This window comes from Scyliorhinus torazame, chromosome 22 (genome assembly GCF_047496885.1).
Source record: "Scyliorhinus torazame isolate Kashiwa2021f chromosome 22, sScyTor2.1, whole genome shotgun sequence".
NCBI classification, from domain to species: Eukaryota; Metazoa; Chordata; class Chondrichthyes; order Carcharhiniformes; family Scyliorhinidae; genus Scyliorhinus; species Scyliorhinus torazame.
In genome coordinates, this window is record NC_092728.1 from 33,323,991 (window position 1) to 33,350,124 (window position 26,134).

General features: G+C 46.4%; 1 protein-coding gene across 7 annotated transcripts in view; it reads right to left on the minus strand.

Annotated features, from left to right (window-relative positions):
- The window catches only part of exd3 (exonuclease 3'-5' domain containing 3), a 1,321,659-nt gene that overhangs the window by 640,334 nt on the left and 655,191 nt on the right, over positions 1 to 26,134 (minus strand). For all 7 annotated transcript variants that reach the window (XM_072488031.1, XM_072488030.1, XM_072488028.1 and 4 more), the window contains one exon: positions 12,708 to 12,918. In XM_072488031.1, coding sequence (XP_072344132.1) covers positions 12,708 to 12,918 — 211 coding nt within the window. The remainder of the gene's footprint in view (positions 1 to 12,707; positions 12,919 to 26,134) is intronic.

The following is a 26,134-nucleotide window of genomic DNA, read 5'->3' on the forward strand; positions in this document are numbered from 1 at the left end:
TGGCAGATGCAGTAAAATTTGGATAAGTGTGAGGTTATTCATTTTGGCAGCAAAAACAGGAAGGCAGATTACTACCTGAACGATTGTAAATTGGGAGAGGGGAGTGTGCAGCAGGACCTGGGTGTCCTTGTGCACCAGTCGCTGAAGGGAAACATGCAGGGGCAGCAGGCGGTAAAGAAGGCTAATGGTATGTTGGCCTTCATTGCAAGAGGTTTCGAGTATAGAAGCAGGGATGTGTTGCTGCAATTGTACAGAGCCTTGGTGAGGCCACACTTGGAGTATTGTGTGCAGTTTTGGTCTCCTTCGCTGAGGGAGGATGTTCTTGCTCTCAAGGTTTATCAGACTGATTCCAGGGTTGGCGGGACTGTCATATGAGGAGAGATTGACTAGTTTGGGATTGTTCTCGCTGGAGTTCAGAAGAATGAGGGGGGATCTCATAGAGACTTATAAAATTCTAACAGGACTGGACAGCGTAAATGCAGGAGAGATGTTACCAATGAAAGGTATGTCCAGAACCAAGGGTCACAGCCTGAGGATTCAGGGTAAACCATTTCAGACAGAGATAAGGAGACATTTCTTCACACAAAGAGTGGTGAGCCTGTGGAATTCATTACCACAGGAAGTAGTTGATGCTAAAACTTTGAATATATTCAAGAGGCGGCTGGATATAGCACTTGGGGAGAATGGGATCAAAGGCTATGGGGAGAAATCAGGGTTAGGCTATTGAGTTGGATGATCAGCCATGATGGCGGGGCAGGCTCGAAGGGCCAAAAGGCTTCCTCCTGCTCCTATCAAAGAACAAAGAACAAAGAAATGTACAGCACAGGAACAGGCCCTTCGGCCCTCCAAGCCCGTGCCGACCATGCTGCCCGACTAAACTACAATCTTCTACACTTCCTGGGTCCGTATCCCTCTATTCCCATCCTATTCATGTATTTGTCAAGATGCCCCTTAAATGTCACTATCATCCCTGCTTCCACCACCTCCTCCGGTAGCGAGTTCCAGGCACCCACTACCCTCTGCGTAAAAAACTTGCCTCGTACATCGACTCTAAACATTGCCCCTCGCACCTTAAACCTATGCCCCCTAGAAATTGACCCCTCTACCCCGGGGAAAATATCTTCTACGTATCTATGTATGTATCAATATCCTTAGTCATGGAATTTACAGTGAAAAAGGAGGCCATTCGGCCCATCAAGTCTGCACCAGCCCTTGGAAAGAGCACCCTACCTGAGCCCACACCTCCACCCTATCCCTGTAACCCAGTAACCTTTTTTGGACACTAAGGGCAATTTAGCATGACCAATCCTCCTAACGTGCATCTCTTTGGACTGTGGGAGGAAACCAGAGCACCCGGAGGAAACCCACGCAGACACGGGAAGAACGTGCAGACTCCGCACAGACAGTGACCCAAGCCGGGAGTCGAACCTGGGACCCTGGAGCTGTGATGCAATTGTGCTAACCACCATGCTACCGTGCTGTCCTTTTGGCCCTGCAGGTTTCCATAACCTGCCTACAACTGCTCTCTTCCACTTCCTCCCCACTATTTGGAGGTCTATAATAAATACCTAAACAAGGTCACCAGTCCCTTCCTGTTTCTCACCTCCAAACATATAGATTTTAATTCAGGAACTGCATCTCGTTCAAGGGCCATGATACCATCTTTGACCATCAAGACAGCAACACCTTCTCCCTTTTTACCCACTATGTTTCAACAGGGTGGGTGCTGTTCCTGCATTTCTCTTGTCTGGCTGTGTGGTGAAAGCCACGTCCATTGGTCAGAATCCAATTTGCGACTCTGGGTGGACCTCTTCAGTTAGAGAGAGAAGGCAATTAAGGAGGACTCTCGCAATTACTTTTTCTGTGGCTAACAGTAGGAAAATTCTCTGTTCCAGTTGGTCCTGTCACTTTTCTTGAATGTGATCACAATTACAACATCTGAAATCTCCTGGCATGTTCCCCTCCTCTCAGATAAAGGTAATGAGGTCATGTATTTGCGCCAATAGTACTTCTTCATCATGTTTTAGTGTTTCAGCTGGAATCTGATCTGGTCCTGATGCCTTGTTGTTCATTAGCTGTCGGATAGTCTTTTGTACCTCCTGCCAGATTGGGATTATGCTGTGATGGAAGGGGGGCGGGGGGGTAGCATGCTGCAGGATGGAGTTGAGGACACTCACTTGAAGTCAGAGTCTCTGTTAAGGAGTGCTCATTCCAGCAAGCACGGACTCTCTCTCTGTTCTTGGCCAGCAGTGGGGTGGGCCTTGGGTGCTTGGACTGTAGGTGGTCTTGACTGCGTTAAAGAAACTTGTGCGTCATGATTCTCGGCTAACTGCTGGATCTCCTGTGTTTTCTCCACTCAGCATCTGTTCTTTGGGTTGCGGGTTTTGTTCCGGAACTCAGCCTTTAGCCATTTGTGGAGCAGCTTTCTCGTTCTCGAGTTGAGTTGCTGTTTCAGGTTCAGGAAAGCCTTGCGCTTGTGGCTTATCAGCTCCTGGATGTCCTGGTTGTTCTCATTGAGCCAGTCTTGGTGTTTCCTGGTCGAGTAACCAAACGTCTCTTCGCAGGTGCTGATTCTGGATGCCTTGAGGACAGACCAGGAGGTGTCCAACCTCCTGTTCTGTACATAGGCAATCATATCTCTGAGTAGCGTAAGCCTACCAGAGACCCTCCTGCAGGTATAGTGCAGGTCTGGTCAGGATGGATCACCGACTGCAGAGCAGACTTGACCCGGCTAGAATGAACTTGGCTAGAATTTTATAATCCACATTCAGCAATGAAATGGATCGCCAATTTCTAATTACCTTCTGCTTGTAGATGAGGGCTATGATGCCTTTCCTCGTGGATTCTAACATGCTGTCATTGAGAAGCATACTCTTATACACTTGCAGCAGGTCTGGGCCGATCCTCTCCCACAGAGCCAAATACAACTCAGCCAGTAAACCTTCACTTCCAGAAGTTTTACTCGTCTCAAAGGACTTTTAATTTAATAATTTAATTTAATAATCTTTATTGTCACAAGTAGGCTTCCATTAACACTGCAATGAAGTTACTGTGAAAAACCCCTAGTCGCCACATTCCAGCGCCTGTTTGGGTACACTAAGGGAGAATTCAGAATGTCTAATTCACCTAACAGCACGTCTTTCGGGGCTTGTGGGAGGAAACCGGAGCACCCGGAGGAAACCCACGCAGACACAGGGAGAACGTGCAGACTCTGCACAGACAATGACCCAAAACGGGAATCGAACCTGGGACCCTGACGCTGTGAAGCAACAGTGCTAACTTGACGGCCTTTATCAGTAATCATACAGTCCGGCAGAAAAGGATTTGCTGATCCTCATTATGCGATGACTTTACTCAGCCATCTTCTTCCTTCAGGCTGATCACAGAGATTTGATGTAGACCTTTTGGAAGAAGAAACAAGCACATTTCATCCTGCTCCAGGGAGCCCAGGGAGCGGACTCTGGACCGGAAGATGACATTGGAGGCCTCAGAGCAAGGATTGCTGTTTTGTGAAGGCCACGAAGAATCCAGCACGAGTTTTAAGGATACAAAGTAATAACATTTATTTACAATAACATATATATATAGCAGCAGCAACTTCCCTTGCTGCACACTCCTTCCTGCTGGTTCCTAAACTGGCCAGCTTTATTTATACTTGGAGTTTACTAATGGTTTCTCCGCCCCCCCTCATTGGGGAAGCTCATTAGTCCCCAGCCAATGGTAAGCAGGCAGGTTATAACATCCCTCCCCCGCAAAGTCCAAGGAATCCACCGAAGACCCTGGCGAAGGAGGGCGTCGGACTCATTTTGCCGCAGACCGGACACCATTTGCACGCGGCGCTGGATCAGGCGGCGTGTAACGAGACGGAGACCGGCGCTTCCGTGATGAACGGCGTAACGGTTGTACAGCCAGGCCCGTGGACCCGAGGATTCCCCCTCTGATGCGTCCTGTGTCTCCATCTCGGAGTCAGAGTCTGCTGCCTCCGTCATGTCAGCGTCTCTATCTCCATTCGGTTCTGTAACGACGTGCGCAGGCTTTGAGTGAGGCACCAGTGGAAAATTGTGAGGACTACCTTCCCTTGTCTCTGGTCTCTGCGGCTGTAGAAATGAGCTCCGGGGGCGGGGAATCAGTCTTCTGGACCATACGTGGTCCACATGTTTGCGCTGGAGATGACCCTGGGCTTGCACCTGGTAAGATATAGGGCCCGTTTGGCGATAGATTACGCCAGGAACCCACTGGGCACCACCAGCAAAATTCCGAACGAACACTGGGTCACCGGGCGCAAACTGCCAAATCGGCCAATGCCGAGAAAATCCCTGTCCCTGCCGATCTTGTGTGCGGCGTACCTTTGCGCCAATGTCCGGGAAAACCATACTAAGGCGGGTGCGAAGTCTCCGGCCCATTAGGAGTTCTGCGGGAGCTACCCCAGTCACCGCATGGGGGGTAGTCCTATACGTAAACAAAACGCGAGCCAGTCTCGTGTCCATTGATCCGGAAGACTGCTTCTTTAGTCCTCTTTTGAATGTCTGCACTGCGCGCTCTGCCAACCCATTTGAAGCCGGGTGGTAAGGGGCAGTGCGGATATGGCGTATGCCGTTCATCTTCATGAACCTCGCAAACCCCTCACTCGTGAATGGAGTGCCGTTATCCGTGACCAGCACCTCGGGGAGGCCATGCGTGCTAAAGGACAAACGCATCTTTTCAATTGTTGCGCAGGACGTTGTCCCCTGCATCTTATGCACCTCTAGCCATTTAGACTGGGCGTCGATTAATAGAAGGAACATGGATCCTTGAAAAGGGCCTGCGAAATCTGCATGCAAGCGTGCCCAAGGCCGCCCTGGCCATTCTCAGTGATGTAGGGGAGCGGCCGGCGGATGCTTCTGATGCTCCTGGCAAATGGAGCAGTTTTGGGCCACCTTCTCAATGTCGGTGTCGAGGCCTGGCCACCAGACATAACTCCGGGCCAACATTTTCATTTTGGTCACATCTGGATGCCCATTGTGCAAGTCTCTCAGTATCAGCTCCTGGCCTTTTTCCGGGACAATCACACGCGTCCCCCACAAGAGGATGCCGTCTTCCACGCTGAATTCTGACAGCTTGGAGGAAAATGCCCGCAACTCGCCTGGGAGCTCTCTATGCTGCCCACCATACAGGACTATGTGCCGAACCTTTGACAGGACTGGCTCCGTCTGGGTCCACTCACGGATCTGTGATGCCGTGACAGGCAAGGTGTCCATAAAATTTAGGGTTGCAACCACCTCACCGGTCGTGGGGGTCGACATGGGGCCGGTCGATAAAGGCAATCGGCTCAGTGCGTCGGCATTTGCTATCTGCGTTCCTGGTTTGTGTTCCAGAGAATACTCGTATGCAGCAAGCAACAAAGCCCAGCGCTGGATCTGTGCGGAAGCAATGGGCGGTATTGGCTTATCCTCTCTGAAAAGTCCCAGCAGAGGCTTATGATCAGTCACGATAGTGAAATGGCGGCCATACACATACTGGTGGAGGCGTTTCACCGCAAAAACCTCTGCCAGGCCCTCCTTCTCGATCTGCGCGTACTTTTTCTCCGCTGAAGTCAATGTGCGGGAGGCGAAAGCGATTGGTCGCTCGGCCCCGTTCTCCATCTTGTGGGACAGGACGGCCCCAATACCATACGGGGATGCATTACATGTGACGAGCAAAGGCTTTCCAGGATCATAGTGGGTTAGTAACCCAGACAACGACAATTGTTGCTTTACCTGCCGGAAAGCGGTTTCTTGCGGCTGACCCCAAACCCAGGTGTGATTTTTCTTTAGCAGAAGGTGCCAGATTGGGGAGGAACTTCCCGTAATAGTTTATGAGACCGAGAAAAGAACGAAGATGCGAAGTGTCAGTTGGTGCGGGGGCCTGTTGAATCGCACGCACCTTCTCTGCGACGGGGTGCAAACCTTCGCTGTCCACCCGATAACCTAGGTAGACTACTTCCTTTGCCTGAAATACGCACTTTGTGCGACGTAAACGGACTCCAGCCTCCGAAAAGCGTCTAAGGACAGCCTCCAGATTTTCCAAATGTTCCTGCTCCGGCGTCCCTGTAATCAAAACGTCATCCAAGTAGACAGCAACACGTGGTAAACCTCTCAAAATGCCCTCCATAACACGTTGAAAAATAGCGCAGGCAGAGGATACTCCAAAGGGCAACCGTGTATATTCATACAGGCCCCGGTGTGTATTAATCGTTACATATGGTCGGGAGGCAAGGTCCAGCTCCAACTGTAGGTAGGCGTGACTCATAGAACATAGAACGATACAGCGCAGTACAGGCCCTTCGGCCAACGATGTTGCACCGACATGGGAAGTCAAAACACAAAAGCCATCTAACCTACACTATGCCATTATCATCCATATGCTTATCCAATAAACTTTTAAATGCCCTCAATGTTGGCGAGTTCACTACTGTTGCAGGTAGGGCATGCCACGGCCTCATCACTCTTTGCGTAAAGAACCTACCCCTGACCTCTGTCCTCTATCTATTACCCCTCAGTTTAAGGCTATGTCCCCTCGTGCTAGCCATTTCAATCCGCGGGAGAAGGCTCTCACTGTCCACCCTATCTAACCCCCTGATCATTTTGTATGCCTCTATTAAGTCTCCTCTGAACCTTCTTCTCGCTAACGAAAACAACCTCAAGTCCATCAGCCTTTCCTCATAAGTTTTTCCCTCCATACCAGGCAACATCCTGGTAAATCTCCTCTGCACCCGCTCCAAAACTTCCACGTCCTTCCTATAATGCGGTGACCAGAACTGTACGCAATACTCCAAATGCGGCCGAACCAGAGTTTTGTACAGCTGCAACATGACCTCATGAGTCCGGAACTCAATCCCTCTACCAATAAAGGCCAACACTCCATAGGCCTTCTTCACAACCCTATCAACCTGGGTGGCAACTTTCAGGGATCTATGTACATGGACACCTAGATCCCTCTGCTCATCCACACTTCCAAGAACTTCACCATTACCCAAATATTCCACATTCCTGTTATTCCTTCCAAAGTGAATCACCTCACACTTCTCTACATTAAACTCCATTTGTCACCTCTCAGCCCAGCTCTGCAGCTGATCTATGTCCCTCTGTAACCTGCTACATCCTTCCGCACTGTCGACAACACCACCGACTTGTGTGTCGTCTGCAAATTTACTCACCCACCCTTCTGCGCCCTCCTCTAGGTCATTGATAAAAATGACAAACAGCAACGGCCCCAGAACAGATCCTGTGGTACGCCACTTGTAACTGAATTCCATTCTGAACATTTCCCATCAACCACCACCCTCTGTCTTCTTTCAGCTAGCCAATTTCTGATCCACATCTCTAAATCACCCTCAATCCCCAGCCTCCGTATTTTCTGCAATAGCCTACCGTGGGGAACCTTATCAAATGCTTTACTGAAATCCATATACACCACATCAACTGCTCTACCCTCGTCTACCTGTTCAGTCACCTTCTCAAAGAACTCGATAAGGTTTGTGAGGCAGGACCTACCCTTCACAAAGCCATGCTGACTATCCCTAATTATTTTATTCCTATCTAGATGATTATAAATCTTGTCTCTTATAATCCCCTCCAACACTTTACCTACAACAGACGTGAGGCTCACCGGTCTATAGTTGCCGGGGTTGTCTCTACTCCCCTTCTTGAACAAAGGGACCACATTTGCTATCCTCCAGTCCTCTAGACTCATACCTAATTTTGTGAAGGCGAGTCCGCCTGCAAGCTTCGCGTAGAGATCCTCTATGCGAGGCATTGGATATCGGTCGAGTCGGGAAGCCGTATTCACTGTAAGTTTATAGTCGCCACACAAGCAAACTGTGGCATCTGGCTTCATTACAGGCACAATTGGTGCTGCCCAGTCAGCAAAACGGACGGGCCTGATAATACCCAAACTCTCCAAACGAGTGAGCTCCCCTTCTACCTTCTCGAGCAAGGCGTAAGGCACCGGGCGCGCCCGGAAATAGCGCGGCGTGGCTCCTGGTTCGACTTGGAGACGGGCTACGGCCCCTTTTATTCTCCCCAAACCAGGCTGGAATACATCTGGGTATCGTCCCAGCACCTCAGTCAACCCTTCAGAAACTGTTTGGAGGATGTGCTGCCATTGCAACCGCAAATGGCGCAACCAGTCCTGACCCAACAGGCTGGGCCCATGGCCGCGCACCACGAAAAGTGGGAAACGCCCGTCCTGGCGTCCATAAACAGGGGTCATTGTAGTTTCTGCAATGTCCAGTGGTTCCCCGTGTAGGTGGCCAACCTGGCCTGTGAGTCGGTTAATGTAAGGGTCTGTATACCCTGCTTGATGCGGTCAAATGTCCTCTGGGCGATCACGGAGACCGCTGCACCAGTGTCCAACTCCATCTCAAGCGGGTGACCATTGACCCGTACTGTCACCTTAATTGGGGCCACGCGGGGAGCTGCCACACAATGCAGCTGCAGGCAGTCGTCCTCCGTCTCCACGTCCTCAGGAGTAGTCGCCGCAGGTTCATCGACATGGAAGGTACGGCCCCTGGGCTGGTCCCAGTTACGGCCCCTGGGCTGGTCCCAGTTTCGGTCGGAACGACGGCGCCTCTGGCGCCCCCAGGACCGGCGTCCGCGACGGGGTCGGCGCCCACAAGTTTGACACGGCCATGGCTCCTCATCCATTGGTTCTGGAGAAGGCTCCCTTCGGGGAGGAATGTCCGACGGCCACTGGCGTCGGTCCGGACGTCGCCTCGCCCAAGGTACCGCAGGAGTGCGGGGGGACGTTTTCGGACGGAAGGGGTTGCGCCCCAAGGCATGCATTTCCATTCCCTGTAGCTCCTGCACTCCTCGTTCTGTGCTCTCTCGGGACAATACTATTTGAATTGCCTGTTGAAAAGTCAATGTTCGCTCAGCTAACAGCTTTCTCTGGGTGGCCGCATTGTTAATACCGCAAACCAAACGGTCGCGTAACATTTCTGACAAGGTCTCACCATAGTCACAGTACTCCGCAATCCTGCGTAGCCTGGATAGAAAATCGGCAAGGGATTCTCCAGGGGTCCTCTCAGCGGTATTAAACCGGTAACGCTGGACTATCGTGGACGGGGTTGGGTTAAAATGTTGCCCCACTATATTCACAAGTTCATCAAACGTTTTGATGTCCGGCGCAGTTGGGTACGTAAGGCTCCTAATCACCCCAAACGTATGTGGGTCGCAGGCGGTGAGCAATATGACCACCTGGCGCTCGTTTTCGGTGATATTGTTTGCCCGGAAATAGTAACGCATCCTTTGTGCGTACTGGTTCCAGATTTCCAGCGCAGCATCAAAAACATCCAAACGTCCGTACAGAGGCATGGTATAATAGAAAACAACTTCCAACATGTATCCAACAAAAATCCAGGGAGGTGGCTTCAGCAGTGTAGACAGCTATTCACTTTAACCCTCGTCGCCAGTTTTGTGAGGGCCACGAAGAATCCAGCACGAGTTTTAAGGATACAAAGTAATAACATTTATTTACAATAACATATATATATATATATAACAGCAGCAGCAACTTCCCTTGCTGCACACTCCTTCCTGCTGGTTCCTAAACTGACCAGCTTTATTTATACTTGGAGTTTACTAATGGTTTCTCCGCCCCCCCTCATTGGGGAAGCTCATACTCCCACAGGATTGTGGGATTGTCATTAGTCCCCAGCCAATGGTAAGCAGGCAGGTTATAACGTGCTGCTTCTCCTCTTGGAGATCCTCCTTGACATAGACCCCCATCAACTGCAGCCGGAGCAGACCCTGCACACTTTTCTGGAGTCGGGACCTTCCCTCCCCCACCCCGTCTTTCCCTTGCCTTCTGAACACCTTTGAGGATGAAAAACCTCTTGATGTTCCCCTTGATTGCCTCCCAGCAGAGTGACGGAGACTCAAAGAGGGGTTTTACTGTTCTCCAATCTTTGCTCCTCTCACAGTTAATGGCCCAGTTGCTCTTCACCTGCTGTTAATCACCCCACTGCTCCTCTCTCAATCTTCTCAGTGCTGTTACTGCCTCTGGATTCTCTTCACTCACAAACAACAGTGTATAAATGACCAATAATCTGCTTCTATGATGTTGGCTGATGGATAATAATTGGCCAGGACACGAGGTAGAAGCTCCCTGCTGTTCTTCAAAAGGTGACATGGTGTCTTTCATAGCCATCTAAATTAGCAGATGTTTAACATCTCATAGGGGCTGTTTAGCACAGGACTAAATCGCTGGCTTTGAAAGCAGACCAAGGCAGGCCAGCAGCATGGTTCGATTCCTGTAACAGCCTCCCCGAACAGGCGCCGGAATGTGGCGACTAGGGGCTTTTCACAGTAACTTCATTTGAAGCCTATTTGTGACAATAGGCGATTTTCATTTCATTTTCATTCATTTCATTTGAAAGATGGTACCTCTGACAGTGCCAAGAAACACAAACATAGAAAAATAGGGCAGGAATAGGCCATTTGGTCTTTCGAGCCTGCTCTGCCGTTCAATATGATCATGGTTGATCTTATATCTCAACACCGTCCTCCTGCACTCTCCTCACACCCCTTGACACCTTTAGAGTCTAGAAATCTATTTCCTTCTGAAATGTATTCAGTGGCTTGGCCTCCACATCCTCCTGAGATAGAAAATTCCACAGTTTTACCACCATCCGAGTGAAGAACTTTCTTCTTATCTCAGTCCAAAATAGTTACCCCATATACTGAGATTGTGACCCAACCCCTTGCTCTCGATCCGCCCCCCACCAACCAGAGGAAACAACATCCCTGCATTCAGTCTGTACAGCCCTGTTAGAATCTTATACTTTTCAATGAAATCCCATCGTATTCGTCTAACCTCCAGTAAATACCGGCTTTGTTGATCCAAACTTTCCTCATATGACAATCCTGCTATCCCAGAAATCAGTCTGGTGAAGTTTTCCTGCACTCCCTTTGTGACAAGTATATCCCTTTTTAGGTAGGGAGACCAAAACTGCGCACAATACTCCAGTTGTGGTCTCACCGCTCACACTGTAAGCTGCAGTAACACATCCTTGCTCCTGTACTCAAGTCCTCTCACAATGAAGGCCAACACACCATTTGCCTTTCTATCTGCTTGCTTTAACGGCATGCTTGGTTTCAGTGACTGGTGAACTAGGATTCCCAGGTCCCTTTGTTTGTCAACATTTCCCAATCTATCACTATTTAAATAATACTCTGCCATTCTGTTTCTCTGTCCGAAGTGAATAACTTCACATTTATCCAAACTATACTGCATCTGCCATCTTTTTGCCCACTCACTTAAATTGTCTAAATCACCTTGAAACCTCTCAACATCCTCCGCATCACTTCCATTCCCACGATGCAAGCTTGAAAATATTACATTTGGTTCTCTCATCCAAATCACTGATGTATACTGTGAATAGCTGGAGCCCAAGCCCTGATCCCTGCTGGTCCCCACTAATCACTACCTACTCCAAAAAAAGGCCCATTTATTCCTACTCTGTTTCCAGTCTGCTAAACAATTCTCAATTCATGCCAATATTTCACACTAATATCTTATGTGGGACTTTATCAAAAGCTTTCTACAAATCAAACACAGAGCAGCACGTTGGCGCAGTGGTTAGTACTGCTGCCTCATGGCGCTGAAGACCCGGGTTCGATCCGGCCCCGGGTTACTGTCCATGTGGAGTTTTCACATCCTCCCCGATTTTGTGTGACTCACATCCCCGCAAACCAACGATATGCAGGGTAGGGGGTTTAGCCACGCTAAATTGTCCCTTAATTGGCAAAAATAAGAATTGGGCACTTTAAATTTATTAAACAAACGAAAATCTAAATACACCACATCCACCTGTCCTCCCTCATCTATTCTGCTAGCTTTGTCTTCAAAAAGCTGCATTAGGTTTGTCAAATATGATTTCCCTTTCATAATTCCACTTTGACTTTGACTAATTCCCTCGATATTTTCCTAAGTGTCCAATTATCACAGCCCATATAATAGACTCTAGCATTTTCTGTCTTATTGATGCTCAGTGAACCTGTCTGCAATTCCTTGTTTTCTCCCTCCCTCCATTTGTAAAGGAGTGGCACTTCTTCAATTATGCACTCATGTGTTTGCCTAGATTATGCACTCAAATCTCTAGAGTGGGATTGGAACTCATGATCTTCAACTCAGAGTGTGCGGTACCCCAAGTCTGAGCTGAGACCACAGGATGCGTGACACATTTGTGCGGAGTCTGGATGTTCTCCCCGTGTCTGATGGGTTTCCTCCGGGTGCTCCAGTTTCCTCCCATAGTCCAAAGATGTGCAGGTTAGGTGGATTGGCAGTGCTAAATTGCCCTTAGGTTAGGTGGGGTTACTGGTTTACGGGGATAGGGTGAAGGTGAGGGCTTAAGTGGGGAGCTCTTTCCAAGAGCCGGTGCAGACCCGATGGGCCAAATGGCCTCCTTCTGCACTGCAAATTCTATGATCTATCACACAGCATCAGCCATTTGCCTCCCCTCAAAAATCTCAGTCATTCACCAGTTTTCACATTCAGGATTTAACCAGACAATGGACAGCCAGGCCTAGATCTCTATTTCTATTTAGTCTCCAATTTCTAAAAGTTCAAAGATATTTCTTGTGTCAGATTATGCAGTGGCACGCGGGGTGTCTGGACACATGCTCCTGCAGCTTTTTTCCATGAGGAGCAGGTAATGCTGGCACAGTGAACAGACGGGAGTTGCTCACCTGCATAAATGATCTGTTGAAGTCGGAGAGGCCGTTTCTCCCAGTTAGATAACTGTTCCGTTTTATCCAGCGGTTTTCCCAGCACGCACTGCACAAGGAGACTGAGTCCTTTTTCCTGCTGTCCACTCCATGAGGTTGCATCATCCTCTCCTGACACCTGCACATCAACCCCTCTTCTTTTGTCGCGTCTTCGAACTGGAACTCTCTGCAGCTGAACACAGAATTTATACATCTCAATCATTCAGAAAGGTTGGCCTTACTGCAAGCTCTCCGTTCAGATCCTACTGGGTGCAGGCTCCTCATATTTACTCACTAATTCAGCATCTAATGACAATCTCACTAAGAGATTGAGCAACAGCACCTAAAGTGGAAAATGCAGAAGGTTGGGCAAAGAACAAAGAAAAGTACAGCACAGGAACAGGCCCTTCAGCCCTCCAAGCCTGCGCCGACCATGCTGCCCATCTAAACTAAAATCTTCTACACTTCCGGAGTCCGTATTGTCATGTGAGAGTACCTTTAAGAAATGGGTGTTTATAAATGGGTGTGTATATAAATATCTGTAGTGAGAGTACTTTTAAGAAATTGGTGTTTATTACTGCAGTGATGTCAGAGAGTGGGTGGAGCTGGGCTGTCTGTCAGCTTTTTACTTTAATTTTAGACTGTTTGCTGCAGGGTGTATTTCAGTTTCGTTTTCAGTGTTGGAGCTGAAGCAAGACTAAGCAGGTGCACTGCTGTTCTCTCTGCCATCAAAAGACTATCTCTTGATCATTTGGTGAATTCAGAATTATAAATGTTCTCAGTAGTGAATGTAAACCTAATGTGCTTCTGTTGAAAGGTGTTTCTTCTGTCTTCTGGATGTTGTTTGGGAACTTATTAAGCATTAATTAGTGTTGTATTATTTGCGGGTTGTATCTGAATTGATGGTTGCTAATATGATCACTATGTTTCAAAAAGGTTAATGTGAGTTCATTGTTTTGCTTTAAAAAATACTTTTCCATTTCTGCTGTACCACACCTGTAGAGTGGGCCGTGTGCTCCCCATACCATAATCTATTAAAAGTTGTGGGTCAGGTGAACTCCATGATACACTTTGGGGTTCTCTGAACCCTGACCCATAACAAATTGGGGGCTTGAGGGGGATAAAAGTCTAGCTATTGGATTGGCTTAGAGACAGTGAGGGGTGAGCATATTGTGGGTGCTTTTCAGGTGTGGTATTTTAGTTTAAGTAGGGAGTGTGTTGTGAACAATGGCTCTTTCAGAGGCTCTGAAGTTTTTGGGGGTGGAGACGGTCACACGCAGTACCTCACGGACAGAGACTAAAAGCAGACTGTTAGATTTGGCAAGAACATTGCAGTTAACATTCCCTGACAAAATGCGAAAAGATGAGGTAATTATGGTTTCCCTTTATGCCTGCCAATTTTAACTGACTGTCACGTTTCATGGCCATTTTCTGAAGTTCAAACTCTCTCTCTTTATCTTTTTCCCTGATCTGTATCTCCCTTTCTCTTTCTTTTTCCTCTGTATCTCTTTCGTATTCAAGCTGCTTTAATTCTTTCTCATGTTCCATTTGTTAAATTTGCAACTGAACTTTTGCCATTTCCAATGAGTCAAACTGTGTCTCAAGCAACTTTAAATGCTTTAATGATAAGAGATGAGGAGTTATGTAGTTTAGGAAGAATGTTGCCAGAAAAGGTGGTAATATGTGGAATTCAGGGTGAGAGGAGTAGTGTTCCATTCTATAAGGTAAGGTTGGAAAGTCCAGTGAAGAGTGGTGAAGTGATAGTAGGAGTAATAGAGAAACTATCTCGTCCAGGAATACAGTTTATCTTGGGTAATGATATAGCTGGATCGCAGGTGGGGGTGATGCCTATTGTGGTTGATAAGCCAGTGGAAAATCAGACAACTGTAGTGTTGAAGGACGAATATCCTGGGATTTTTCCGGATTGTGTAGGAACAAGGTTGCAAAGTCACAGGTTAAGACAAGAGGAGAAATCAAAGAGTGAAGATGAGATTGAAGTGCAATTATCAGAAACAATTTTTGATTAGATGGTTGAAAAAGAACAAGAACAGGTGGAGGATGTGGCGGATATTTTTCTTCAGGAAAATTGGCGGAGTTACAACAGAAAGATATAGAAATAAAACTGATATATCAGAAAGCATATACGGAAGTGGAATCTACGTGTATACCAGAGTGTAATTACCGTAAAAGTGATGTCTTGATGAGAAAATGGAGTCCTTTACATATGCAGGCGGATGAAAAGTGGGCAGAAGTTCATCAAGAAGTATTGCCGGTAGAGTATAGAAAGGAGGTGTTGCGAGTTGCACATGAGGTACCAGTGGGAGGTTATTTGGGAAGAAGAAAAACCCAAGCTAAAATCCAAAAACAATTTTATTGGCCTGGACTACATAAAGATGTAGTTAAATTTTGTCAGTCATGTTACACATGTCAAATGATAGGAAAACCTCAAGCAGTGATAAAACCAGCGCCCTTAATACCCATTCCAGCATTTGAGGAACCTTTTACAAGGCTCCTAATTGATTGTGTAGGACCGCTTCCTAAAACAAAAAGTGGAAATCAATATCTTTTAACTATAATGGATGTGTCTACTAGGTTTCCAGAGGCCATTCCAGTACGTAATATTACAGCTAAAAAGATTGTGGAGGAGTTACTTAAACTCTTTACTAGATATGGACTACCCACAGAAATACAATCGCATCAAGGATCAAATTTTACCTCAAGGTTATTCAAAGAAGTTATGGACAGCTTAGGAATAAAACAATTGAAACCAACTGCGTACCATCCAGAATCGCAGGGAGCGTCAGAAAGGTGGCATCGGACATTAAAGACAATGTTGAGGGCTTATTGTCATGATTATCCAGAGGATTGGGATAAAGGAATTCCATTCGTACTGTTTGCAATTAGGGATGCACCTAATGAGTCAACCAATTTTAGTCCGTTTGAAATAATTTTTGGTCATGAGGTAAGAGGGCCACTTAAATTGATTAAGGAAAAATTGGTGAGTGAGAAATCGGAAATTACATTATTGGATTTCATGTCAAATTTTAGTGAACGATTAAATAGAGCAGGTGAATTGGCTAGACAACATTTAAAAGTTGCACAAAATGTGATGAAACGGGTAGCGGACAAGAAATCCAAAGTTCGTAGTTTTGCCTGTGGAGATAAAGTTTTAGTATTGTTACCAGTGGTAGGTGAGCCTTTAAAAGCTAGGCTTTGTGGACCTTATCAGATTGAAAGGAAATTAAGTGAGGTGAATTACATGGTAAAAACACCAGATAGAAGGAAGACTCACCGAGTGTGTCATGTGAATATGCTTAAAAGGTACTTTGCAAGGGAAGGAGAGAAAAAGGAGGGTGTTTTAATGATTCTAACTCAAAGTGACGAACCAAATCCAGATGACTGTGAATTTGACTTACCTCAAATTAAATTGGAAAACGAGGATGTTCTTAAAAATTGGGATAAATTGTTGAGTTACCTTCCAGAGGAAAAACAAACTGACTTGAAAGTTATTGATATCACATGGGCAAGTTTGTAGAGATAAATTGGGAAGTACTAAAATGGCTATACATGATGTAGATGTGGGAAATGCTGTTCCAATCAAACAACATCCATATAGACTGAACCCTTTAAAATTGGCACAGGTCAACAAATAGATTGAGAGTATGCTTAAAAATGGTATAATTGAAGTGGATTGCAGCCAATGGAGCTCACCCATAGTGATGGTACCAAAACCAGACGGTACCCAACGGTTGTGTGTGGTTGATGCAGTTACAAGAACGGACTCTTATCCTATCCCACGTTTGGAGGATTGCATTGAGAAAGTGGGACACTCCGCTTTTATTTCCAAATTGGATTTACTTAAGGTTACTGGCAGGTACCTTTATCCAAAAGGGCGAAGGAGATTTCAGCTTTTGTGATTCCAGATGGTATATACCAATTCAAAGGTATGCCATTTGGCATGAAAAACACCCTGCCACATTTCAACGGTTAACTAATAAAGTCGTTTCAGGATTACCGAATTGTGCGGTAACATCGACGATCTGGTAATTTTCAGCCAGACATGGACAGAACATTTAAAACATCTGATGGAGTTATTCGATCGACTTCAGGAGGCGGGTTTGGTGATAAACCTAGCCAAAAGTGAATTTGGAAAAGCCCAAGTCACTTTCCTGGAGCATTTTCCGATACCCTCAAGATGAAGGGAAATAATGCGATTTCTTGGCATGAGTGGATTTGATCGAACATTTGTGCAAAGGTTTTGTAGCGTGATTGCTCCACTGATGGACTTGCTGAAGAAACGTCGAAAATGTCAGTGGACAGCGGAGTTTCAACAGGCATTTGACGGCCTGAAAGCTGTGATAACCAATGCTCCTGTGTTGGAGAATTACAAGGGACTCTGCGATCAGATTGAACTAAAGTATCTGACTTTAAAGAGAAATGATGAGGCATAGAGAAATGGACGGATTGTGCAGAGACTGTCTTGTTCAAAGAGACTGTCAAATGAGAAGGATTTCAGTTGGAGGAAGAAGAACAGAAATGGACTATATTATTATAACTGTTGGCGTGTGTTGTTTCTTTTGAAACAAAAAAGAATATTTACTGTGAGCATTTCATAAAGGATAGTGAAAAGTTGAAAAATGAAACCATCTTGAAGTTGATGGTTTGCTTTTTTTTTCTTGGGGGAGGTGTCATGTGAGAGTACCTTTAAGAAATGGGTGTTTATTACTGCAGTGATGTCAGAGAGTGGGTGGAGCTGGGCTGTCTGCCAGCTTTTTACTTTCATTTTAGGCTGTTTGCTGCAGGGTGTGCTTTAGTTTTGTTTTCAGTGTTGGAGCTGAAGCCAGACCAAGCAGGTGTACTGCTGTTCTCTCTGCCATCAAAAGACTATATCTTGACCATTTGGTGAATTCAGAATTATAAATGTTCTCAGTAGTGAATGTAAACCTAATGTGCTTCTGTTGAAAGGTGTTTCTTCTGTCTTCTGGATGTTGTTTGGGAAGTTATTAAGGATTACTTACTGTTGTATTTGATGGTTGCTAAGATGTTCACTGTCTGTTTCAAAAAGGTGAACTTGAGTTCATAGAATATACATTGTTTTGCTTTAAAAAATACTTTTCCATTTCTGCTGTACCACACCTGTAGAGTGGGCTATGTGCTCCCCATACCACAATCTATTAAAAGTTGTGAGTCAGGTGAACTCCATGAAACACTTCGGGGTTCTCTAAACCCTGGCCCATAACAGTATCCCTCTATTCCCATCCTATTCATGTATTTGTCAAGATGCCCCTTAAACGTCACTCTCGTCCCTGCTTCCACCACCTCCTCCGGTAGCGAGTTCCAGGCACCCACTACCCTCTGTGAAAAAAAACTTGCCTCGTCCATCTCCTCTGAACCTTGCCCCTCGCACCTTAAACCTATGCTCCCTAAAAATTGACCCCTCCACCCTGGGAAGAAGTCTCTGACCATCCACTCTGTCTATGCCCCTCGTACTTTTGTCGACCTCTATCAGGTCGCCCCTCAACCTCCGTCGTTTCAGTGAGAACAAATTGAGTTTATTCAACCTCTCCTCATAGCTTATGCCCTCCATACCAGGTAACATCCTGGTAAATCTCTTCTGCACCCTCTCTAAAGCCACCACATCCTTCCGGTAGTGTGGCAACCACAATTGAACACTATACTCCAAGTGTTGCCTAACTTAGGTTCTGTACAGCTGCAACATGACTTGCCAATTCTTAAACTCAATGCCCCGGCCAATGAAGGCAAGCATGCCGTATGCCTTCTTGACTACCTTCTCCACCTGTGTTGCCCCTTTCAGTAACCTGTGGACCTGTACACCTAGATCTCTCTGACTGTCAATACAAATATGTAAACAGATTATGGAAAGATGTAGGAGCAACAGGGTGGTGGTGATAGGAGATTTTAAGTTTCCCAATATTGACTGGGAGTGTCAGAGGTCTAGATGGAGCAGAATTTGTAAGGAGCATCCAGGAGGGATTTCTCGAACAGTATGTAAATAGTCCAACTCGGGAAGGGGCCATACTGGACCTGGTGTTGAGGAATGAACCCAGCCAAGTGGTTGAAGTTTCAGTCGGGGATTACTTTGGGAATAGTGATCACAATTCCGTAAGTTTTAGAAAACTCATAGACAAAGACGAGAGTGGTCCTGCAGGGAGAGTGCTAAATTGGGGGAAGGCCAACTACACCAAAATTCGACAGGAGCTGGGGAATGTGGATTGGGAGCAGCTGTTTGAAGGTAACTCCACATTTGATATGTGGGAGGCTTTTAAAGAGAGGTTGATTAGAGTGCAGGACATGTCCCTGTGAAAATGAGGGATAGAAATGGCAAGATTAGGGAACCATGGATGACAGGCGAAATTGTGAGACTAGCTAAGAGGAAAAAGGAAGCATACATAAGGTCTAGGCGACTGAAGACAGACGAAGCTTTGGAAGAATATTGGGAATGTAGGACCAATCTGAAACGAGGAATCAAGAGGGCTAAAAGGGGTAATGAAATATCTTTAGCAAACAGGGTTAAGGAAAATCCCAAAGCCTTTTATTCATATATAAGGAGCAAGAGGGTAACTGGAGAAAGGGTTGGCCCACTCAAAGACAAAGGAGGAAAGTTGTGCGTAGATTCAGAGAAAATGGGTGAGGAGAGGGACATGACGGATGTTGTGGTTAGGGATAGATGTTTGATTACTCTAGGTCAAGTCAGCATAAGGAGGGAGGATGTGTTGGGTATTCTAAAAGGCATTAAGGTGGACAAGTCCCCAGGTCCGGATGGGATCTATCCCAGGTTTCTGAAGGAAGTGAGAGAGGAAATAGCTGGGGCCTTAACAGGTATCTTTGCAGCATCCTTGAACACGGGTGAGGTACCGGAGGACTGGAGAATTGCTAATGTTGTCCCCTTTTTTAAAAAGGGGAGCAGGGATAATCCAGGTGAGCCTGACGTCAGTGGTAGGGAAGCTGCTGGAGAAGATACTGAAGGATAGGATCTATTCCCATTTGGAAGACAATGGGCTTATCAGTGATAGGCAACATGGTTTTGTGCAGGGAAGGCAATGTCTTACCAACTTAATAGAATTCTTTGAGGAAGTGACAAAGTTGATTGATGAGGGAAGGGCTGTAGATGTCAGATACATGGACTTCAGTAAGGCATTTGATAAGGTTCCCCATGGTTAAGTGAAGTCTCATGGGGTCCAGGGTGTACTAGCTAGATGGATAAAGAACTGGCTGGGCAACAGGAGACAGAGAGTAGTAGTGGAAGGGAGTTTCTCAAAATGGAGAACTGTGACCAGTGGTGTTCCACAGGGATCCGTGCTGGGACTACTGTTGTTTGCGATATACATAAATGATCTGGAGGAATATATAGGTGGTCTGATTAGCAAGTTTGCAGATGACACTAAGATTGGTGGAGTAGCAGATAGTGAAGGGGACTGTCAGAGAATACAGCAGAATATAGATAGTTGGAGAGTTGGGCGGAGAAATGGCAGATGGAGTTCAATCCGGGCAAATGCGAGGTGATGCATTTTGGAAGATCCAATTCAAGAGCGAACTATACGGTAAATGAAAAAACCCTGGGGAAAACTGATGTACAGAGAGATCTGGGTGTTCAGGTCCATTGTACCCTGAAGGTGGCTGCACAGGTCGATAGAGTGGTCAAGAAGGCATACGGCATGCTTTCCTTTATCGGAAGGGGTATTGAGTACAAGAGTTGCAGGTCATGTTACAGTTGTATAAGACTTTAGTTCGGCCACATTTGGAATACTGCGTACAGTTCTGGTCGCCACATTACCAAAAGGATGTGGATGCTTTGGAGAAGGTGCAGAGGAGGTTCACCAGGATGTTGCCTGGTATGGAGAGCGCTAGCTATGAAGAGAGGTTGAGTAGATTAGGCTTATTTTCATTAGAAAGACAGAGGTTGAGGGAGGACTCATTGAGGTCTACAAAATCATGAGAGGTACAGACAGGGTGGATAGCAAGAAGGTTTTTCCCCAGAGTGGGAGAATCAATTACTAGGCGTCACGAATTCATGGTGAGAGGGGAAAGGTTTAAGGGAGATATGCGTGGAAAATTCTTTACGCAGAGGGTGGTGGGTGCCTGGAATGCATTGCCGACAGAGGTGGTAGAGGCGGGCACGAAGGCGTCATTTAAGATGTATCTAGACAGATAAATAAATGGGCAGGGAGCAGAGGGAAGTATATCCTTGGAAAATAGGTGACAGGTTTTGCCCGATAGCGTCATTTAAGATGTATCTAGACAGATAAATGAATGGGCAGGGAGCAGAGGGAAGTATATCCTTGGAAAATAGGTGACAGGTTTAAATAAAGCATCTGGATCGGCGCAGGCTTGGAGGGCCGAAGGGCCTGCTCCTGTGCTGTAATTTTTCTTTGTTCTTTGTCCATTATCCACCTTAATATTTTTCAAGATGCCCAACACGTCATCTTTTTGGATCTCAATGTGGCTCAGGCTATCTACACAACCTTCTCCAGACTCAACATCGACCAATTCCTTCTCTTTGGTGAATACTGATGCAAAGTATTCATTTAGTACCTCGCCCATTTCCTCTGGCTCCACACACAGATTTCCTCCCCTGTCTTTCAGTGGCCAACCCTATCCCTCCCCTGTCCTTAAGTGGGCCAACCCTATCCCTCCCCTGTCCTTCAGTGGGCCAACCCTGTACCTCCCCTGTCCTTCAGTGGGCCAACCCTACCCTGGCTACCCTCTTGCTTTTTGTGTATGTGTAAAAAGCCTTGGGATGTTCCTTCACCCTATTTGCCAATTACTTTGCGTGACCCCTTTTAGCCCTCATAGAACATAGAACAATACAGCGCAGTACAGGCCCTTTGGCCCACGATGTTGCACCAAAACAAAAGCCATCTAACCTACACTATGCCATTATCATCCATATATTTATCCAATAAACTTTTAAATGCCCTCAATGTTGGCGAGTTCACTACTGTAGCAGGTAGGGCATTCCACGGCCTCACTACTCTTTGCGTAAAGAACCTACCTCTGACCTCTGTCCTATATCTATTACCCCTCAGTTTAAAGTTATGTCCCCTCGTGCCAGCCATATCCATCCGCGGGAGAAGGCTCCCACTGTCCACCCTATCCAACCCCCTGATCATTTTGTATGCCTCTATTAAGTCTCCTCTTAACCTTCTTCTCTCCAACGAAAACAACCTCAAGTCCATCAGCCTTTCCTCATAAGATTTTCCCTCCATACCAGGCAACATCCTGGTAAATCTCCTCTGCACCCGCTCCAAAGCCTCCACGTCCTTCCTATAATGCGGTGACCAGAACTGTACGCAATACTCCAAATGCGGCCGTACCAGAGTTCTGTACAGCTGCAACATGACCTCCCGACTCCGGAACTCAATCCCTCTACCAATAAAGGCCAACACTCCATAGGCCTTCTTCACAACCCTATCAACCTGGGTGGCAACTTTCAGGGATCTATGTACATGGACACCTAGATCCCTCTGCTCATCCACACTTTCAAGAACTTTACCATTAGCCAAATATTCCGCATTCCTGTTATTCCTTCCAAAGTGAATCACCTCACACTTCTCTACATTAAACTCCATTTGCCACCTCTCAGCCCAGCTCTGCAGCTTATCTATATCCCTCTGTAACCTGCTACATCCTTCCGCACTATCGACAACACCACCGACTTTAGTATCGTCTGCAAATTTACTCACCCACCCTTCTGCGCCTTCCTCTAGGTCATTGATAAAAATGACAAACAGCAACGGCCCCAGAACAGTTCCTTGTGGTACTCCACTTGTGACTGTACTCCATTCTGAACATATCCCAGCAACCACCACCCTCTGTCTTCTTTCAGCTAGCCAATTTCTGATCCACATCTCTAAATCACCCTCAATCCCCAGCCTCCGTATTTTTTGCAATAGCCTACTTTGGGGAACCTTATCAAACGCTTTGCTGAAATCCATATACACCACATCAACTGCTCTACCCTCGTCTACTTGTTCAGTCACCTTCTCAAAGAACTCAATAAGGTTTGTGAGGCATGACCTACCCTTCACAAAGCCATGCTGACTATCCCTGATCATATTATTCCTATCTAGATGATTATAAATCTTGTCTCTTATAATCCCCTCCAAGACTTTACCCACTACAGACGTGAGGCTCACCGGTCTATAGTTGCCGGGGTTGTCTCTGCTCCCCTTTTTGAACAAAGGGACCACATTTGCTGTCCTCCAGTCCTCTGGCACTATTCCTGTAGCCAATGATGACAGAAAAATAAAAGCCAAAGGTCCAGCAATCTCTTCCCTGGCCTCCCAGAGAATCCTAGGATAAATCCCATCAGGACTTATCTATTTTTAGCCTGTCCAGAATTGCTTAAGTACTTTCCTTATATTCCACACAGGCTTTGTCTGTTCCCAGCCTTCTAGCCCTGACAAATGTCTCCTTTTACTTTTTGACGAGACCTACAATATCTTTCGTTATCCAAGGTTCCCGAAATTGGCCATATTTATCCTTCTTCCGCAGAGGAACATGCCGGTCCTGAATTCCTTTCAACTGACATTTGAACATGTCAGATGTTGATTTACCCTCAAATATCCGCCCCTAATCTAGGTTCTTCAGTTCCCGCCTAATATTGTTTTAATTAACCTTCCCCAATTTAGCACATTCACCCTAGGTCCACTCTTATCCTTGTCCACCAGCACTTTAAAACATACTGAATTGTGGTCACTGTTCCCGAAATGCTCCCCTACTGAAACTTCTACCATCTGGACAGGCTCATGCCCCAATATCAAGTCCAGTACAGCCCCTTCCCTAGTTGGACTATCTACATATTGTTTTAAGAAGCCCTCATGGATGGTCCTTACAAAGTCTGCCCCGTCTAAGCCCCTAGCACTAAGTGAGTCCCAGTCAATATTGGGGAAGGTAAAGTTACTCTTATTCTTCCCTTTCCTATTTTTTGGTTTCTTTCCATGCTGTGTTTGTGTCCTTGGACAGAAAGAGTATCAGTTTTACAGAATCACAGTTACAGCACAGGAGGCCATTGTCTAAAGTGTGTCTTCTTCAATGCCAGGAGCATCCGGAATAAGGTGGGTGAACTTGCGGCATGGGTTGGTACCTGGGACTTCAACGTTGTGGCCATTTCGGAAACATGGATAGAGCAGGGACAGGAATGGTTGTTGCAGGTGCCGGGATTTAGATATTTCAGTAAGCTCAGGGAAGGTGGTAAAAGAGGGAGAGGGGTGGCATTGTTAGTCAATGACAGTATTACGGTGGCAGAAAGGACGTTTGATGAGGACTCGTCTACTGAGGTATGGGCTGAGGTTAGAAACAGGAAAGGAGAGGTCACCCTGTTAGGGGTTTTCTATAGGCCTCCGAAAAGTTCCAGAGATGTAGAGGAGAGGATTGCAAAGATGATTCTGGATAGGAGTGAAAGCAACAGGGTAGATGTTATGGGGGACTTTAACTTTCCAAATATTGACTGGAAACGCTGTAGTTCGAGTACTTTAGATGGGTCCGTTTTTGTCCAATGTGTGCAGGAGGGTTTCCTGACACAATATGTAGATAGGCCAACGAGAGGCGAGGCCATATTGGATTTGGTACTGGGTAATGAACCAGGACAGGTGTTAGATTTGGAGGTAGGTGAGCACTTTGGTGATAGTGACCACAATTCGATTATGTTTAGTTTAGTGATGGAAAGGCATAGGTATATAGCGCAGGGCAAGAGTTATATCTGGGGGAAAGGCAATTATGATGCGATGAGGCAAGACTTAGGATACATCGGATGGAGAGGAAAACTGCAGGGGATGGGCACAATGGAAATGTGGAGTTTGTTCAAGGAACAGCTACTGCATGTCCTTGATAAGTATGTACCTGTCAGGCAGGGAGGAAGTGGTCGAGTGAGGGAACCGTGGTTTACTAAAGCAGTCGAAACACTTGTCAAGAGGAAGAAGGAAACTTATGTAAAGATGAGACACGAAGGTTCAGTTAGGGCGCTCGAGAGTTACAAGTTAGCTAGGAAGGACCTAAAGAGAGAGCTAAGAAGAGCCAGGAGGGGACATGAGAAGTCTTTGGCAGGTAGGATCAAGGATAACCCTCAAGCTTTCTATAGATATGTCAGGAATAAAAGAATGACGAAGGTATAAGAGTAGAGCCAGTCAAGGACAGTAGTGGGAAGTTGTGCTTGGAGTCCGAGGAGATAGGAGAGGTGCTAAATGAATATGTTTCGTCAGTAATCACACAGGAAAAAGACAATGTTGTCGAGGAGAATACTGAGATTCAGGCTACTAGACTAGAAGGACTTGAGGTTCATAAGGAGGTGTTAGCAATTCTGGAAAGTGTGAAAATAGATAAGTTACCTGGGCCGGATGGGATTTATCCTAGGATTCTCTGGCAAGCTAGGGAGGAGATTGCTGAGCCTTTGGCCTTGATCTTTAAGTCATCTTTGTCTACAGGAATAGTGCCAGAAGACTGGAGGATAGCAAATATTGTCCCCTTGTTCAAGAAGGGGCGTAGAGATAACCCCGGTAACTATAGACAAGTGAGCCTTACTTCTGTTGTGGGAAAAATCTTGGAATACGATGTATAATCATCTGGAAAGGAATAATTTGATTAGAGATAGTCAACACAGTTTTGTGAAGGGTAGGTCGTGCCTCACAAACCTTACAGAGTTCTTTGAGAAGGTGACCAAACAGGTGGATGAGGGTAAAGCAGTTGATGTGGTGTATATGGATTTCAGTAAAGCGTTTGAGAAGGTTCCCCATGGTAGGCTACTGCAGAAAATACGGAGGCATGGGATTCAGGGTGATTTAGCAGTTTGGATCAGAAATTGGCTAGCTGGAACAAAGAAATGTACAGCACAGGAACAGGCCCTTCGGCCTTCCAAGCCCGTGGCGACCATGCTCCCCGACTAAACTACAATCTTCTACACTTCCTGGGTCCGTATCCCTCTATTCCCATCCTATTCATGTAATTGTCAAGATGTCCCTTAAATGTCACTATCGTCCCTCCTTCCACCACCTCCTCCGGTAGCGAGTTCCAGGCACCCACTACCCTCTGTGTAAAAAAACTTGCCTCGTACATCTACTCTAAACCTTGCCCCTCTCACCTTAAACCTATGCCCCCTAGTAATTGACCCCTCTACCCTGGGAAAAAGCCTCTGACTATCCACTCTGTCTATATCCCTCATAATTTTGTAGACCTCTATCAGGTCGCCCCTCAACCTCCTTCGTTCCAGTGAGAACAAACCGAGTTTATTCAACCGCTCCTCATAGCTAATGCCCTCCATACCAGGCAACATTCTGGTAAATCACTTCTGCACCCTCTCTAAAGCCTCCACATCCTTCTGGTAGTGTGGCGAACAGAATTGAACACTATACTCCAAGTGTGGCCTCACTAAGGTTCTATACAGCTGCAACATG